The 18816-nt window shown below is 45.6% G+C and overlaps 1 protein-coding gene across 1 annotated transcript in view; it reads right to left on the reverse strand.

The window, feature by feature from the left end:
- The window catches only part of MTERF3 (mitochondrial transcription termination factor 3), a gene marked incomplete at its 5' end in the record, with an annotated part of 65014 nt that extends 46198 nt beyond the window's left edge, over positions 1-18816 (reverse strand). The window contains 2 exon segments of the mRNA XM_040354743.1: positions 1489-1838; positions 18687-18816. Of these exon segments, the coding sequence (XP_040210677.1) occupies positions 1489-1822 (334 nt within the window).

Consider the following 18816-nt stretch of genomic DNA (forward strand, 5'->3'; position numbering starts at 1 on the left):
GTGGCAGGTGATGTGGCAAGTGACAATCTGCTACGTGTAGCAGGTGACGTTGTGGCAAGTGACAATGTGTGACAGGTGGCGTCGTGGCAATCTGCATTGTGTGGCAGATGGCAAGCGACAATCCTCAATGTGTGACATCGTGGCAAGTAACAATCTGCAATGTGTGGCAGGTGACAACCCGCATCTGGTGACGCGGCAAGTGACTATCCGCATCTGAAGGCAGGTGACGTTGGCAAGTGACACGCTCGCAGCTCCTACTGATTCTGCAATATGGTGAGTTGAACTATTTTATATAACAATGTAATAATAGAAATAATGCACTTCAAGCATTTTTATTATTATTTATTTTTTTTTACTAGTAATGGCAGTGATCTGTTTTTTTTTCTTTGCAAGACTGCGACATTGCGGTGGACAGGTCAGACACTTTTGACACATTTTTGGAACCATTCACATTTATACAGCGATCTGTGCTATAAAAATGCACTGATTAATGTGTAAATGTCACTGTCAGGGAAGGGGTTAAATGTGTTCCCTGGGAGGTGTTTCTAACTGGGGGGGTGGGACTGACTGGAGGAGGAGAGAGATCTCTGTTCCTAATCACTAGGATAGAGCCATGACAGGTCCTCTTTATACTCCTACATACATGTATAGAGCCATGACAGGTCCTCATTATACTTCTATATACACGTATAATGTCATGACAGGTCCTCTTTATACTCCTATACATGTATAGAGCCATGACAGGTCCTCATTATACTTCTATATACACGTATAATGTCATGACAGGTCCTCTTTATACTCCTATACATGTATAGAGCCATGACAGGTCCTCTTTAGTTATGATATCAAATAAAGGATTTGGGGACATTTTGGTGGGCGTGATTTTTTTTTCTGGGGGGGGGGGGGCAGCATTTTATTCTTGGTACCAGGCAGCTCAATGTCTTGGGCCGGCACTGTAGACAGTCTATACCAGCTATTCTCAACTAGTTTCTAGGGTCCTTCTTAAGGCTGCTGGGGGTCCCTTGAGCTGTAGCCGATTGATCTCCTATGTGAATAAGCCTGTATAGATCCAGGGCCAATGCTGCTAGGTAGTGCCAGCAGCTTGAAGCCAATGATCTTTTTAGCCATCTTTAAGGGTGGAATTCTGACCATCAATGGAAGGGTTGCATTCTTCTTCCTGACCACCAATGTAAGATGCCTTTTCCCTATTGACCCCCAGTAATTCTATTTGGTAGGGAATCTCTGAAACTTGAAGTCACACAAGTGTGAATGGAGCCTAAATTCTGTTGGGCCCATTTGCAGGTGGGAATGTGGCCGAATTACTCCTCTCAGAACCACTTGAGTTAGAAAATTCCTTTTCATTTTTTTTAAAATGAGACATTTCTATGAGAGGCCAACTCTTTCTCTGAACATCCCTTGTAGTGATTTACAACAAAGGGTGCCTGTGGAGAGGACGTGGCTTTCAGAACCAGATTAGAGCTTGTGTACCTTCTAAGAATGTCTCCACATCCTCCCGAGGTACAACTGCGCTCTCCTGTTGTTTTTGGATGCTTGGCGGCTGATTGTTCTCAGGGTGAATGACTTTTACACCGTCCTCTGAAATGTAGCGGGCACAGCCTGCTCTCGGCAGCCAACAGTTCCTCGGTGGGTTTTGCATCGTAAAGACATGTCTATATAAGTGCTGTGCTGAAATGGCTTCATTCCTCCTGAGGTGATGGCAAGATAATGCCACGGACTCGCCCAGTCCCTTCCGGAATCCTCCATAATGGTGGACTGCTAAAAGCAGACATCGAGCATTTCTCTGGCACCCGGGCAGCGTCATCTTCCTGGGTCACAACCTTGGAAAATAAACAATATTCACGCTGTTATTGCTCATCTTTACATTCCATACAGCACTAGTATTACACAAAGCTGGCATCATCACCCAAAAAGCTGACAGGGGTAATAACCCTCCTTTAATCAGAGCGATTTTTCCCTTATCAAAATAATTGGTCTGAAGTTTCAGTTAGACATAAGGAACCCCAAAGCGAGCAGTGGCTACTGTGCTGCTGTTCAAATAACCCATCAGGAGGGCAGTAAAAACAGGTAGCTGAGACATTTGGCTTTGCTTCTCCACCAAAATTATGCCACCTAACAGGTGGTACCACTGGCAAATATGGCCCATTTAAGTGAATGGTACCGCACTGTAACCACCCTTCAACTACATGTAATGCAGCATTTACAGGGTTGAAGTGATATTCAAGTCTTGTTGTTATTTTGTTTAAAAATAACAAACATGTTTTACTTACCTGCTCTGTGCAGTGGTGATGCACAGAGCAGCCCTGATCCTCCGCTTCTCGGGTCCTTCTTCGGCTGTCCTGGCCCCTCCCTTCTGCCGAGTGCCCCCCCGGAGCAAGCATCTTTGCTCTGGGGGGCACCCAAGTCGGGAGCCAATGGCGCCTGCTCCTGTCTCAGCCAATGAGATGGGAGAGTCCCGGACAGCCGAGTCTCGTGCAACATTGCTGGATCTAGATGGGGCTCAGGTAAGTATTACGGGGGCTGAAGAACACAGAAGGTTTTTTATCTTAAAGGGGTTGTAAACCTTCATGTTTTTTCACCTTACTGCATCCTATGCTGTAAGGTGAAAAAACACCTTGCAGTGTCAGGCCCACCCATTTTACTTACCTGAGCTCCGAATTTCCGTGGGCACGATCCCACGTCGCTTCTCTGCGCGGCTTCTCTGCTCTTTATTGCACATATTGATAGCAGTGCAGCCATTGGCTCTTGCTGCTGTCAATCAAACCCAATAACACGGGTGTCGGGAGACCGAGTCATACACTTGGCAGCTATGGACGCCAAGTATATGACACGGGAGCGCACCCGCAAGGTAACCCCCTCAGGAGAGAGCTTCCCAGTGGGGGTTATCGGTTGTGGGGAGGAGCGGAGAGAGCTGCCGTGGGACCCCAGAACAGGTGGATCGGGGCCACTCTGTGCAAAATGAACTGCATAGTGGAGGGAAGTATGATATGTTTGTTATGCATTAAAGGATCACTAAAGGAATTTTTTTTTTTAGCTAAATAGCTTCCTTTACCTTACTGCAGTACTGGTTTCATGTCCTTATTGTTCGTTTTTGCTTTGAAGTTGCTGTAATTCTGCTGTGATCTCCACACTTCCTGCTTGTCTGGCTCCTTATAACCACAGTACTGGGAGCTTTTCACGGTGGTCTAAGCTGTGTGTCTAAAACTTAACAGAACCAATCAGATTCATTTTACAAACAAAACACTGCCCTGGATTTGTTTGTTTTTGTTCTGTGTGTCTCTCTAGTTCACAGGAACATGAAACTAGTTTAAAAGTGAAACTAACCTGCAGGCACATTATAGGATTGATTTTTATCTATTTGTAATCATTTTTAAAAGGAATCAGTTAATTGTTATGTCTCTATACCCTTTAAACAGTAATTGCAGCTAAAAAATTTGTTTCCTTTAGTGACCTTTTAAGAAAAAAAAAAAAAAAGTCTGCCTTTAGAAACAATTTAAGGCTACATTTCCACTATTGCGACCCCAAAGTTGCACGATTTAGAGCAGCGGTCCTCAAACTATGGCCCTCCAGTTGTTTAGGAACTACAATTCCCATCATGCCTAGTCATGTCTGTGAATGTCAGAGTTTTGCAATGCCTCATGGGATGTGTAGTTCTGCAACAGCTGGAGGGCCGTAGTTAGAGGATCCCTGATTTAGAGTGTAACTTTGATCCAACTCTACAGTCTCTGGATCAAAGTTACATCAAAAGTCGCATCAAAGTAGTGCAGGAACATTTTCAAAGTCACTGCAACTTTAAGTTGCATAGATTTGAACGGGCGCCATTGAAATAAAAAGCACTGCGACTGGTCTTGCGTCTTTATAAGCCCAAAGTCGCAATGCAAGTTGCACTAGTGGAAACAGAGCCTAAACATGTTACATCCATATTTGGGGTGTAACATGTTCATCACTCGCTGGAGTCCTGTGAATCAATGCGTTTGTCGACTTGCAGTTCTAGTGAACTACCAGGGCGCTGATAAGTACTCTAGGTAGTTCATTGAGTGTCCTGTCATTCAGTAACGGCCTCTCCGTATTGGAGGTGCAGGCAGACAGCTACACAGACAGACAGTCTATGCAGGAGCCTGACATTACACCCACAATCTGCTGATCACGGGTGCAATGCTTTACAGGCTCCTAAAAATAAATAAATACATGCAGTTTTTTACCGGAAGAAAAAACGTGCATTTCATTTTTATTTTTTTTCCCCCAAGGTAAACTTATCCTTTAAAACAGGCAGTGAGAAACCTACCTGTCATTGCCTGTCAAATGCTTCTGATGCACCACAGATCGCTTTTCGGGAGTGAGGAGTGTAGCGCACATTTAAAAACTCCTTATCCCGTCCTACGCATTATGTCATCACGCCCTGGACAAATCCAACGATGATGTAATGTGTAGGGTGGGACAAGGAGACCCTGTTGAAAGAAAAGGCTTTATGTTCTAATGGAAAGAAGCTACTGCATGGAGTTTGCTTGTGTAAAACATGATTTTTAAGATACTCCTATGTGAGTTAAAGCACCCCTAGCACATACATGCCCATAGCATTATCATACCTCAATGAGAATTGCCAACATTCTCACAGTGCAAGGATTAGAAAATAACCGCACTTCACATAAAGCCGTCTTATTGCAACTAAGCAATTTACAAAATGTTGTGCAAAAGAGCTCATACACATGACATGACAATCTCCTGATCAGAGGCAGATTAGGGTCAAATAGGGCCCTAGGCAAAGTAGCAGCATTGCCCCCTCCTGATCTGATCAACAATTCCAACATCAAGTGAAACATTTGTTGCGTTTATCCTTTTCCTTTGATTCTCTATGTCCTTGTAATTCTACAGATTCCACTGTACTGTTATGTCCGATATTCTCATCTGTACAAGGCTTAAAGGAGTTGTAAATGAAAAAAAATCTATGCATGAAGGTGAAAAAACACCTCGCTGTATCATGGGAGCGCGCCCGCAATTACTCACCACCATGCAAGCTCTCTCATGACTGTTATCAGTACTTGCGGGGAGAACCAGAGACATCCGCCGAGGGACTTCAGAAGAGGAGGATCGGGGCCACTCTGTGCAAAACGAACTGCACAGCGGAGGCAAGTATAACATGTTTGTTATTTTTCCTTTACAACCGCTTTAAAGGGGTTGTAAAGGTTTGTTTATTTTCTAAATAGGTTCCTTTAACCACTTGCTTACTGGGCACATATACCCCCTTCCTGACCAGAGGACTTTTTGCGATTCGACACTGCGTCGATTTAACTGACAATTGCACGGTCGTGCGACGTGGCTCCCAAACAAAATTGACGTCCTTTTTTTCCCACAAATAGAGCTTTCTTTTGGTGGTATTTGATCACCTCCGTGGTTTTTATTTTTTGTGCTATAAACAAAAATAGAGTGACAATTTTGAAAAAATATATATATTTTTTACTTGTTGCTATAATAAATAGCTCATTTTTTTTTAACCTTTTTCTTTTTTTCTCAGTCTAGGCCGATACGTAATCTACATATTTTTGGTAAAAAAAAAAAAAAAAAAAAAAAGAATCGCAATAAGCGACTGGTTTGCGCAAAAGTTATAGCGCCTACAAAATAAGGGACAGAATTATTATTTTTTATTATTTATTTTTTTTACCTAGTAATGGCGGCGATCTGCGATTTTTATTGGGACATTATGGCGGACACATCGGACACTTTTTTGGCACCATTCACATTTATACTGCGATCAGTGCTATAAATATGCACTAATTACTGTATAAATGTGACTGGCATTGAAGGGGTTAACACTAGGGGCGAGGAAGGGGTTAAATGTGTACCCTGAATTGTGTTACTAACTGTGGGGGAAGGGGACTGACTGGGGGAGGTGACCGATCTGTGTCCCTATGTACGAGACACACAGCATCGGTCCCCTCTCCCTGACAGGACAGGGATCTGTGGGTTTACACACACAGATCCACATACTTGTCTCTGTAACCGCCGATCGCGGGAGCCTGGCGGACATCGTGGTCGGCAGGCACGCGCATCGGCATCTCAGTGATGCGGCGGGCACGCGCCCCCCAGTGGCCAGGAGGAGCGGAGGCCGTAAAAAGACGGCGAGTCAGAGAATTACAACCACCCTGCAGCCGTATAAAGTCGTACGGCTGTCGGGAAGTGGTTAAGCTAGTGCATTGTTGGTTCACTTACCTTTTCCTTCGATTTCCCTTCTAAATGTTTTTTTTCTTTGTTTGAATTTCTCACTTCCTGTTTCTTCTCAGTAAGCTGTTCAGTAAGCTGGTCTAAATGACTTTCCACCACTCAGATGATGGTGGAAAGCTTACCGAGGAGGAACAGGAAGTGAGAAATTCAAACAAAGAAAAAAAACATTTAGAAGGGAAATGGAAGGAAAAGGTAAGTGAAGCAACAATGCACTAGCTTAAAGGAACCTATTTAGAAAATAAAGACGAACCTTTACAACCCCTTTAAGGATGAATGGCAAAATTCTAGCAGCTAGGGGATCCTGCCAGTAAGAAAATCGGTAGATTCTTGGAGGCAGCTATGAACACACCATGGGGGTTGACTTACTAAAACTGGAGTTCAAAATCTGGCGCAGCTCTGCATAGAAACCAATCAGCTTCCAGTTTTATTTACGTGTTTTTATGTGAGATTTTAGCACATTTTTATGTGCAATTTGCGTGTTTTTATACAGCCTTTTTTGGAGAAAAAAAATTATCATCATAAGTAAATACAATAAATACTATGTAATAATAAATAATTAACCCCTAATCTTAACATTATTTTACTTTTTATTAAGGGTTAGGGGTTGATAGTAATATTAAAAATAAAATAGTAATAACTAAACACCCCAACACAAAATAAATACATAGAAGATTATTATTATTATTATTATTATAATACAATTTTTTTTAAGTTCAGTTTTGAGAGATTTATTATTAATAATAGTATTATATTTAAAGCAGAACTTCAGTCATTTTTTTCACATCTATTAAATCTTCTGCCTTTTTTGTTTTGACTTTGGATAGTAAAACATTTTTTTCTGCCAGTAAGAACCTTATATAGTCCACTTCCCCATTTCTTGTCTGGTCAATAGCCTAGGCTTATGACATCATGCACAGCTCTCTCTCAATCTTGTGATAAATTGTCAGGAAGAGGGGGGGTGAGTCATAAGAGGGCCAATGAGAGTTGCAAAGCTGGAGGTGTGTGTCTGTGTAAATCCAGGAAGCGGACAGGCAGCAGCTCACAGTTGAAATGGATGCAGCCAGACTCTGTGGAGGGAGATTTCTGCAGCATATTTGGCAAGTACAGAATCACAGTCTATATAAAATAATATGCAAAGTGGTTGAGGGGGAAGCTTCAGAATGGCAAAGGCGTTTTTATTACAAATTATGTGAGCAGACTGCAGTTCCTCTTTTTTATAGGTTAGAGGTTACCGTATTTATCGGCGTATACCGCGTACTTTTTTGCCCTGAAAATCAGGGCAAAATCGTGGGTGCGCGGTATACGCCGATACCCGCGCCGAGTTTTGAATAATGCGCCGACATATACCGAGCGCAGTACACTCGGATATAGTGGGGCAGTTTCGGCTCCTTCCGCGCTCACGTCCTGGACGTCAGCGCGAGAGTTGCCGACAATACACGAGTGTACTGCGCTCTGTATATGTCGGCGCAGTATGAAAAACTCGGCGCGGGAAACGAGCGGGGAGGACGCCGCACCCGACGATAGGACACCCGAAGCCGCAGAAGGATGCCGGACCCGACGAAGAGGACACCCGAAGCCGCAGAAGGACGCCGGACGCAACGAAGAGGACACCCGAAGCCGCAGAAGGACGCCGGACCCAACGAAGAGGACACCCGAAGCCGCAGACGAACGCCGGACCCGACGAGGCCGCCGATGGACGCCGCGCAAGACACCAAAACTAAGTACAAAAAAAAACTTTTTTTCCACAGGATTGGGGGCAACTTTAGGGGTGCACGGTATACGCGGGAGCGCGTTATACCGCAATAAATACGGTAATTATTATTTTTTATTTATGTAATATTACATATTAATTTATATATGATGATTTTTAGTTATTTGGGCATTTTACATTCATTCGTATATTACTATTTTTTTTTTTCCTCATGCAAGCAAATAATTTTGCGCAAAAACGTGCCAAAACTCATGAATGTGCACAAAAACACGCAAATATCGTGTTTCTGTTCATTTGGTAACAAAAATGCACCAAAAACACAAATCTGCCCAAATTGAGCTACAAAAAAGCTCCAGAACTTTTTTTGCGCTTAATGCAGGTCGCATTAAGCGCAAAAAAAGTTCTGGAGTGAAGAAGTGAACTATCTCCACAAAGAACAATTGATTATTTTCACCTCCAGCGTTTCGGAGCTTCGAGCACCAAGCTACAAAACGTGTGAATGGGGCCTTCAGCTTGCCATACATGGGTTGAAATCCGGCCAGTTCAGCAGGATAGGTGAGGTGATTGTACAGAAGTTGGTCTACCGATTGATTTCTGGATTTTCTGCTGACTATAGCCTGCAGAGTGATCGGTGTATTCTGATGGCGGGAAGTCTCCCCTCTACCAGTACACAAAAACACAGCGGGAAGGATTGACCCATCCACATCAAGTGTGTGTATGGGGGAATGAAGTCAGGTTTATCCATTCCACCCGCTGCTGAACAAAAATAAATGACTTATGTATGGGCGGCCTAACACTGCAGAGAAGACGCTGAAATAGTAGAGTGCAATTACAGGACCTGTCAAAGTCAATGCTGCTTTTGCTCCTACTAGGGAGACTTTTTATTCTTTCCTGTCAGAACAGACCAAAACACATTTCATCAGAGCGGGAAAGGATTAGATGTCCTTGCCTTCCTGTCACAGTAACAAGAAGTGACACAGGAAACAGGAAGTGAGGGAAACTGCAGAAATTGTTACTCTCTAGGTTGTTGGAGTCAAGACTGTAGTTCCTCTTTAATATATTTTAAGATAAAAAAAAAGTTTTTTTATCTTAATTCATTAAGATAAAAAGCCTTCTGTGTGCAGCAGCCCCTCTAATACTTACCTGAGCCCCATCTAGATCCAGCGATGTCAACGAGTCGCTCTGCCATCTGGGACTCTCCCTCCTGATTAGCTGAGACACAGCAGCGGCGTCATTGGCTTTCGCTGCGCGGTGAAAGTCAGTTAGCAAATCAGGAGAGAGAGGGGGCGGGGCTGAACCACAGCCCCACATCTGAATGAGAGGGGCCAGTTGCGCCGATGAGGCATCAGAGAAGAGGAGGATTTGGGCTGCCCTGTGCAAAACCACTACACAGAACAGGCAAGTATAACATGTTTTTTTTTTTTTTTATTATTATTATTATTATTATTTTTAAATAAGACTTTATAATCACTTTAAATTTTAAGATTTAGGATCTGTTCAGGTTCCTTTAAACTACTGCTCCTCTGAAAAGTGTTCAGATTGCTTTTCAGAGGTATATGAAGGATGGCGAGGAGGTGACGTGACACCTCCTGTCAACCTGTTTTAAACCCATAATTGGGTTAGTGAAGGGTTTCCCTATTCGCTTGAACGCAACATGAGAGAGTTTTTGTGATCGCATTTGAACACCCCAGTTTTCTGACGCCGCAGCTTGGGGGGGGGGGGCATGCTAAAAATTCAGCTCATATTCACATTTTTAATGCCCCTGAATCACTACTCTATATGAGCCCCTAAAGTAGAACTATAGGCAAAACTATTCTGGATAGAGCGAGGGGGTCATAAAAAAAAAAAAAGGAGAGAGAAGCCTGTGCTTCAAGGAACAATTAAAATGAGCTGTAAAAACGCCCAAAAAAACACATCTAAACGTTGACGTTTTTACATTATGTGTTTTTAATGAAAAAAACAAAACAAAGCGCCAACAGCAAAAAATTTGGAAAACGAGCAATAACACTAATGTAGAAATGCGGATAAATTGGCGTTTTTAGCGCTGCTGTAGTATTGCCATTTTGTCTTGTGCCCTTAGTGAATCTGTTTCCGTCTGCGGCCCTGGTGGTGTCCTCCCCGCTTCTCCCGCTGTGTTTGAACGCCGCCGCCGACATATACCGAGCACAGTACACTCGGGCACGCTCGGCTCTAATTGCGTTAAAGGCTAGGAGGCAGCACAGGGCGTGACTGAGAGGGGAGCCGAGTGTACTGCGCTCGGTATATGTCTGCGGCGGCCAAACACAGCGTGGGAAGCGGGGATCGACGTATATCGTGCACCCACGATTTTTCCCTTATTTTAAGGGGAAAGAAGTGCGCGGTATACGCCGATAAATACGGTAATTTTTCTCCTTCACTGATATGTGCTGATGAGGCTGCACTCATGAGGTGGCACTGAGGAGGCATTAATATGCAGCACTCATGGGCACTGATAGGCACTACTGATGAGCAGCATTTATGGGCACTGACAGGCATCACTGATGGGCAGCATTGATTATTATTGCACTGACTATCAATTCAGATGACCTCGCTGAGGAAAGACTCTTATCGTCTCTCTTCCACTCACGCGCTGATAACTGGCACTTCCTATTTACACTGTGATTGGACAAAGCTGATCACATGGTAAAGAGTCTACGTCATAAGCTCTTTACCATGATCGGAGATGTGGTGTGTCCAGGGGTGCACGCGAGTGGCTTGTTCTGAAGGACATCATATGATGTCCACTCAGAACAATGAAACCCACGCGCAGCTGTCATTCTGCTATAGGCCAGGCGGGAAGTGGTTAAGGGAAACAGGAATAGGGGAGAGCGAGTCTCCCGAATGGGGGGGGGCACATATAGCAATCAAACCTGACAGGGGTTCTAATCCTTCCCCACTCTATCCAAAAAAATATTTTTGCCTTTAGTTGCACTTTAAAGCCCAACTTCAGCTAAAACATTTTATTTTAGTTTTGTACGGCACAGGGAACAGAAAGCCATTTCCCTATGGAGGAGCTTTATGCTCACTACTGTGTCCGCTGAAATTTTTTCAGAGGGGGGCGCTTCGGCAGCGGCCATACACAGTTGCATTTTACCCTTTCTTCGAACCTCCAGCGTGGGTTAAAAGCGCCCCCACGGTAAAATGTAAAAACACCCCACTGTGCGCCCTGCATATTTCAATATCTCTTTGTCACTACAGTGTACCCCCTCTCCACAACTGCACCTCTGGACCCCTTTACATTACACAGCACCCTGCATCACTGGTCCCCTTTACATTACACAGCACCCTGCATCACTGGTCCCCTTTACATTACACAGCACCCCTTTCCCTTGATTGAAACACTACACTATATTGACAGTATATTTATTTCAGGTCAAAAAGAGGAACCTTTTGGAATGAGTGACAAATGGATTTGATCCCAGAAGAGGGACAGGCACTCTAAATAAGGGACAACTAGAGGGAAGGGGAGCGCTGCAGTCACCGCTTAAATCGGCCCCAGGGCCAGTTCAGCCCTGCTCCTGGCTCTCCCTGGTGATTCCAGGGGGGGGGGGGGGGGCAAACGACCCCCCTTGCCCTATGGAGCGGATGCCCATGTCTACAGACAAATATTTTTTCTTTCTTTCAGTATAAGAAGCTGGTGAGCCCCATTCCCCTCATTTCTTGCTTTTGTGGGATAACAAAGTGAAAGAAATCTCCCTGATTTGGTCCTAGATAACAATAAAAACCCAGCAGAGGTTCTATCTCTTCTCCGTTGGCTGGAGCTGGGGGGATACCTGTAGCCTAAAAAGACTGTGAAAGGCCGATTTTAAAAAGAAAAATTCTACCCTACCTGAGCGACAAAACGCCCGACGCCGGACGCTTCTGCCGCTAGAGGGGAGAATTCCCATTGCTGTCTATGGAGATAGTTCACATCTCATAGACGCCGAACGCCTGTCGCCTGAAAAAAAGTCCCGGAACCTTTTTTTCAGGCGACATTGGCGTTTGCCCATTGACAGCAATGGGAAGACTTTGGGAAAAAAAAAAATTGAAAGTTTCACACTCGCGGTAAAATACGCCGCTACCGCCGAACGCGGCTGTCGCTCAGGTGTGAATGGAGTCTAAATAGTCACCCAGGAAAGAAAGCTTCCCTTGCCATTTCCACTGAGCAATGTGCACACAAGCTGTAATTATGACGCTCTGTATATGAAAGCTGTAAATACATTCAGCTGTCGCTAATCGCTGTATGTGCAAAATTCTCACAGAAGAAGAGATCAGCATTTTACAAAAGTAAAGGGGAAGGTTGTCTTCAATGTATCCATATCATTTAGGAGTTCATGTAGAGTACAGAGTGTCAGAGTACATTGTAAGGGCTGCAGACAGATATCTGGGTATGTTGTTCTGCTCTAATCTAGCAATGGTTGCCACATCACGATCAGTGCAATCTGATGGGGTAAAAACGGCACATTTTTGGGGTTGTATTGTACTTCTAAGAATGGTGACCAGGCTATAGACATTCATATATCTCCATACTTTCAACAAGCAGTAAATGAGCTTTAAACAAGTACTCACTGACCTCTGTGGCTGCAAGTGTAGTGGAGCAATTCATTTTTAAAGCAGAGTCCCTCCAAAAAGTGAAAGTTCTGCTCATCTGCCTACCCCCCCTCCAGTGCCACGTTTGGCAGCTTTCAAGGGGGGGGGGGGGGGCAGGTACCTGCTTTTTGACAGGAACCCTTTCCCCACTCCCAAGAAAGTTTGGCTCCCCTCCTCCTTTCCAATGCCGCTGGGCCATTCAGAAAGCGCAGAGCGCTTTACACATGCACAGTAGGGAACCGTCTGTGAAGCCACAAGGCTTCACTGCTGGTTTCCCTTACAGGCAATGGTGGCTGCAGCACCCGAGAGCTGCTAAAAACATTGGCTGGGGTGCCAACATCACTTAAAGCGGAGGTTCACCCTCAAAATCTACTTTTTAGCTAACCTATCTCCAGCCTTAATAAAGGCTTGTAGCGTTGTCATTTTTTTTTTTAAATGTGTACACTTACCTGTCTTCAGCCTCACTTCCGGGTCTTCTTCCTTGCGGGGAGTGGGTGTGTCGCTCCTTTTCCCTGACAGGGAGCTCTGCGCAATGTCTCCTGGGAGTGAGTGTTGATCCTCCCAGGAGACGACTGACGTGCGGGTAAAGCGCGTCATCGCCTTCCGAAAATATCCGACGGGGATTCGGCTCTTTACGGCGCCTGCCGTAAAGTGCCGAGTCCCCCTCGGATATTTTCGGAAGGCGATGACGCGCTTTACCCGCACGTCAATCATCTATGCCTCGTCTTAGGAACGCCTACTCCCCGTGGGAGCGAGAACCCGGAAGCCCGGTGAAAACAACCATGAGACTAAGTACAGCGGATAAAAAAAAAATCCAGCATACTGTAGATGTCAGCAGTATGCTGGATGTAACGGTCTAATGATGTTTTAGGGTGAACCCCTGCTTTAATTCCAGGACAGGTAAGTGTCCTAATATTAAAAGTCAGCAGCTACAGTATGTGTAGCTGCTGACTTTAAAATTATTTGCAGAAAGGGACGACTTTAAATTCAAAAGATATATGATGAAGTCATTCAAGTTTAGTTTTAGCATTTGTTTGTTTTTTTTTGTACCCCTACACTGCTTTTTCTCTCTCTACCCCTACTCTGCTTTTTCTCTCTCTACCCCTACTCTGCTTTTTCTCTCTCTACCCCTACTCTGCTTTTTCTCTCTCTACCCCCTACTCTGCTTTTTCTCTCTCTACCCCCTACTCTGCTTTTTCTCTCTCTACCCCCTACTCTGCTTTTTCTCTCTCTACCCCCTACTCTGCTTTTTCTCTCTCTACCCCCTACTCTGCTTTTTCTCTCTCTACCCCCTACTCTGCTTTTTCTCTCTCTACCCCCTACTCTGCTTTTCTCTCTCTACCCCCTACTCTGCTTTTTCTCTCTCTACCCCCTACTCTGCTTTTTCTCTCTCTACCCCCTACTCTGCTTTTTCTCTCTCTACCCCCTACTCTGCTTTTTCTCTCTCTACCCCCTACTCTGCTTTTTCTCTCTCTTCCCCCTACTCTGCTTTTTCTCTCTCTACCCCCTACTCTGCTTTTTCTCTCTCTACCCCCTACTCTGCTTTTTCTCTCTCTACCCCCTACTCTGCTTTTTCTCTCTCTACCCCCTACTCTGCTTTTTCTCTCTCTACCCCCTACTCTGCTTTTTCTCTCTCTACCCCCCTACTCTGCTTTTTCTCTCTCTACCCCCTACTCTGCTTTTTCTCTCTCTACCCCCTACTCTGCTTTTTCTCTCTCTACCCCCTACTCTGCTTTTTCTCTCTCTACCCCCTACTCTGCTTTTTCTCTCTCTACCCCCCTACTCTGCTTTTTCTCTCTCTACCCCCTACTCTGCTTTTTCTCTCTCTACCCCCTACTCTGCTTTTTCTCTCTCTACCCCCTACTCTGCTTTTTCTCTCTCTACCCCCTACTCTGCTTTTTCTCTCTCTACCCCCTACTCTGCTTTTTCTCTCTCTACCCCCTACTCTGCTTTTTCTCTCTCTACCCCCTACTCTGCTTTTTCTCTCTCTACCCCCTACTCTGCTTTTTCTCTCTCTACCCCCTACTCTGCTTTTTCTCTCTCTACCCCCTACTCTGCTTTTTCTCTCTCTACCCCCTACTCTGCTTTTTCTCTCTCTACCCCCTACTCTGCTTTTTCTCTCTCTACCCCCTACTCTGCTTTTTCTCTCTCTACCCCCTACTCTGCTTTTTCTCTCTCTACCCCCTACTCTGCTTTTTCTCTCTCTACCCCCTACTCTGCTTTTTCTCTCTCTACCCCCTACTCTGCTTTTTCTCTCTCTACCCCTACTCTGCTTTTTCTCTCTCTACCCCCTACTCTGCTTTTTCTCTCTCTACCCCCTACTCTGCTTTTTCTCTCTCTACCCCCTACTCTGCTTTTTCTCTCTCTACCCCCTACTCTGCTTTTTCTCTCTCTACCCCCTACTCTGCTTTTTCTCTCTCTACCCCCTACTCTGCTTTTTCTCTCTCTACCCCCTACTCTGCTTTTTCTCTCTCTACCCCCTACTCTGCTTTTTCTCTCTCTAACCCCCTACTCTGCTTTTTCTCTCTCTACCCCCTACTCTGCTTTTTCTCTCTCTACCCCCTACTCTGCTTTTTCTCTCTCTACCCCCTACTCTGCTTTTTCTCTCTCTACCCCCTACTCTGCTTTTTCTCTCTCTACCCCCTACTCTGCTTTTTCTCTCTCTACCCCCTACTCTGCTTTTTCTCTCTCTACCCCCTACTCTGCTTTTTCTCTCTCTACCCCCTACTCTGCTTTTTCTCTCTCTACCCCCTACTCTGCTTTTTCTCTCTCTACCCCCTACTCTGCTTTTTCTCTCTCTACCCCCTACTCTGCTTTTTCTCTCTCTACCCCCTACTCTGCTTTTTCTCTCTCTTCCCCCTACTCTGCTTTTTCTCTCTCTACCCCCTACTCTGCTTTTTCTCTCTCTACCCCCTACTCTGCTTTTTCTCTCTCTACCCCCTACTCTGCTTTTTCTCTCTCTACCCCCTACTCTGCTTTTTCTCTCTTCCCCTACTCTGCTTTTTCTCTCTCTACCCCCTACTCTGCTTTTTCTCTCTCTACCCCCTACTCTGCTTTTTCTCTCTCTACCCCTACTCTGCTTTTTCTCTCTCTACCCCCTACTCTGCTTTTTCTCTCTCTACCCCCTACTCTGCTTTTTCTCTCTCTACCCCCTACTCTGCTTTTTCTCTCTGTACCCCCTACTCTGCTTTTTCTCTCTGTACCCCCTACTCTGCTTTTTCTCTCTCTACCCCTACTCTGCTTTTTCTCTCCCCTTCTACTTGATGTGTATTTAAATTATAACATACTTCATATTCCCATCGCACACTTTCCTTGATAGCTCTTGGATTTGGGTGCTGTAGAAACAACCAGCTGGATACTGGTGCAAGTTACAGTTAAGATATTTGCCAGCACACCATGGAACGACGAAAATAGCGTCCGATCGGACGACTTATTGCATGATCACAACACAAAGAGAGTGCAACGTTTCGGAGCCACTCAGGGCCCCTTCGTCAGGCATGTGATGTTTTCCAGGCCCTGGTCTCAGTAATGTATAGAGCCCACTTCCCCCAGCCTGCTACAAAGGCCCGGGCACAATCACCTAAGGCAGGGATCTTCAAACTATGGCCCTCCAGCTGTGGTGGAACTACACTTCCCATGAGGCATTGTAAAAATCTGGCATTCATAGACATGACTAGGCATGATGGGAATTGTAGTTTTCTGAACAACTGGAGGGCCATAGTTTGAAGACCCCTGACTAAGGTGACCATTCACGCTTAGGATGTGCTGGCCAGCAAAGTATATGGCCCCGTCCAACAAGCACATGGCCCCTCCCCCAAGTACATAGCACATGCCCCATCCAGCATCTATGGCCAACTCAATACTAATTTGAAATTACAGCTTAGCAGAAAAGGAGGAAGAGCACCCAAGAGGGAAGTATAATCTTTTCAAAGTGTTGATAGATACAAACATAGGACATCAGCTTGACGTTAATCGTTTCCCCACTTTGTGTCAATGTTGTATAAACCTTGTTGTCATGTATGTTTTGTGATTACTTATGTACATGGAGACGTGTGTGTTCACTACAAGCTCAGGCTCTGCCTTGCAATGGTTGTGTTTTACTTGTCACAATACAAGTCTATAGGGTCTATTAATAAAGCTGTGAATTTCTCAGGGGATGAGCCAGCCATTGCCATTTATAGTGGAATTCCAGGCTTTCCTAGCTATGCCTGAACCTGCTCCCACCCCCCCTGTGAAAACTAAGATGCTAATACTGACCTATTCTCAGAACGCTGTGCTCCTCCGGTCATGTGATCGGCTCCAGGGGAGAGGAGGGACAGCCGACAACAGATGTCTCATTGTAAGCCATTTTGGCTGTTGTCTGTAATCTCTCCTCTCCCCTGAAGCCACCACCGGTGAGATCACATGACCGGAGTGTGCTCAGAATGAGTACATAGGTATCCTCATTCTACAGGATAGTTAGAAGAAGGGGGGGGGGGGATAGCTTGGACTTCCACTTTAAGGCCAATCACATTTGAGAATGGAGCCGTTAGTGATTGCTGGCAGGAGACCCAGCAAAGGTTCCCAGCAATTAGTTGCAGCCCCACTGAAAACAATAGGAGGCTCCCGCAGCCAATTGTGGCCGTTTACTTGGGATGGCTCAAAGAGCGATTACATGATTGGCCCTGGACACAGTCTGCATCCAGGCAGATGATTCACAGGTAATCGCTCCATGGGCGATTACATGCAACCAGCCACAATTAGCTGTGGGAACTGTCAGCCTAGTGCTGCCTACAGCTAATCACCGGCAACCCCTCGCATGTAATCACAAGTGTGAATGGGGTCTTCTGCCCCTGAAAAAGTCACATGCGGTATACACAAAGGAGATGGGGGCAGTACACACACGATATTGGGGGGGGGTCAGAATTCACACAGGATATTGGGGGGGGGGTATATACACACAGGATATTTGGGGGGGTCAGTATACACACACACAGGATATTGGGGGGGTCAGTATACACACACAGGATATTGGGGGGGGGGGTCAATATACACACACAGGATATTGGGGGGGGGGGGGTCAGTATACACACAGGATATTAGGGGGGAGAGTATACACAGTATATTGGGGGTCAGTATATACACACAGGATATTGGGGGGGGTCACTATACACACACACACACAGGATATTGGGGGGGGTCACTATACACACACACACAGGATATTGGGGGGGGGGGAGTATACACTGGGTATTAGGGGGGTCAGTATATACACAGTATATTGGGGGTCAGTATATACAGAGAATATTGGGGGCAGGGGGGTCAGTATATACACAGGATATTGGGGGGGGGGGATACACAGAATATTGGGGGTCAGTATATACACAGGCTATGGGGGGGTGGGGTCAGTATACACACAGGATATTGGGGGGGGGAGAGTAAACACAGTATATTGGGGGTCAGTATATACACACAGGATATTGGGGGGGGGTCACTATACACACACACAGGATATTGGGGGGGGTCAGTATACACACAGGATATTGGGGGGGGGGTCAGTATACACACAGGATATTGGGGGGGGTATACACAGAATATTGGGGGGGGTATACACAGGCTATGGGGGGTGGGGTCAGTATACACACAGTATATTGGGGGGGTCGGTACACACACAGGATATTGGGGGGGCAGTGTATACACAGGATATTGGGGGGGGGGTAAATACACAGGATATGGGGGTGTCAGTATTCACCTCTCACATACACAGAGAATATGGGGGGGTCAGTATACACACAGTATATTGGTGGGTATACACCTCTCACATACACAGATAATATGGGGGGGTGTCAGTATACACAGTATATTGGGGGGTATACACCTCTCACATACACAGAGAATAATGGGGGGGGGGTCAGTATACACAGTATATTGGGGGTATACACCTCTCACATACACAGATAATATGGGGGGGTCAGTATACACACAGTATATTGGGGGGTATACACCTCTCACATACACAAGGTCAGCACAGGGTCTGATCTACACTGACAAGCAGAGACCGGTCAGGTGATTGCTGGGACTACACATTTCTCAGTACACAATGTCACACCTCCCCCACTGGGGCACACACAGCCGTGTAGCGGTCAGTAGAGGACGATCGGAGTACACGCACCCTCCTGTGACGGTCGGACCCCCGTGTGTCGGTCGGTAGAGGGTTGTCGGTCCCCCCGGTGCTGTATCGGTCGGTATATTGGGGTCCCGATCCCCCAGCGGTGATCGAACACACAGCGCACTACAACCCA

The sequence above is a fragment of the Rana temporaria genome, chromosome 5 (assembly GCF_905171775.1).
Source record: "Rana temporaria chromosome 5, aRanTem1.1, whole genome shotgun sequence".
NCBI classification, from domain to species: Eukaryota; Metazoa; Chordata; class Amphibia; order Anura; family Ranidae; genus Rana; species Rana temporaria.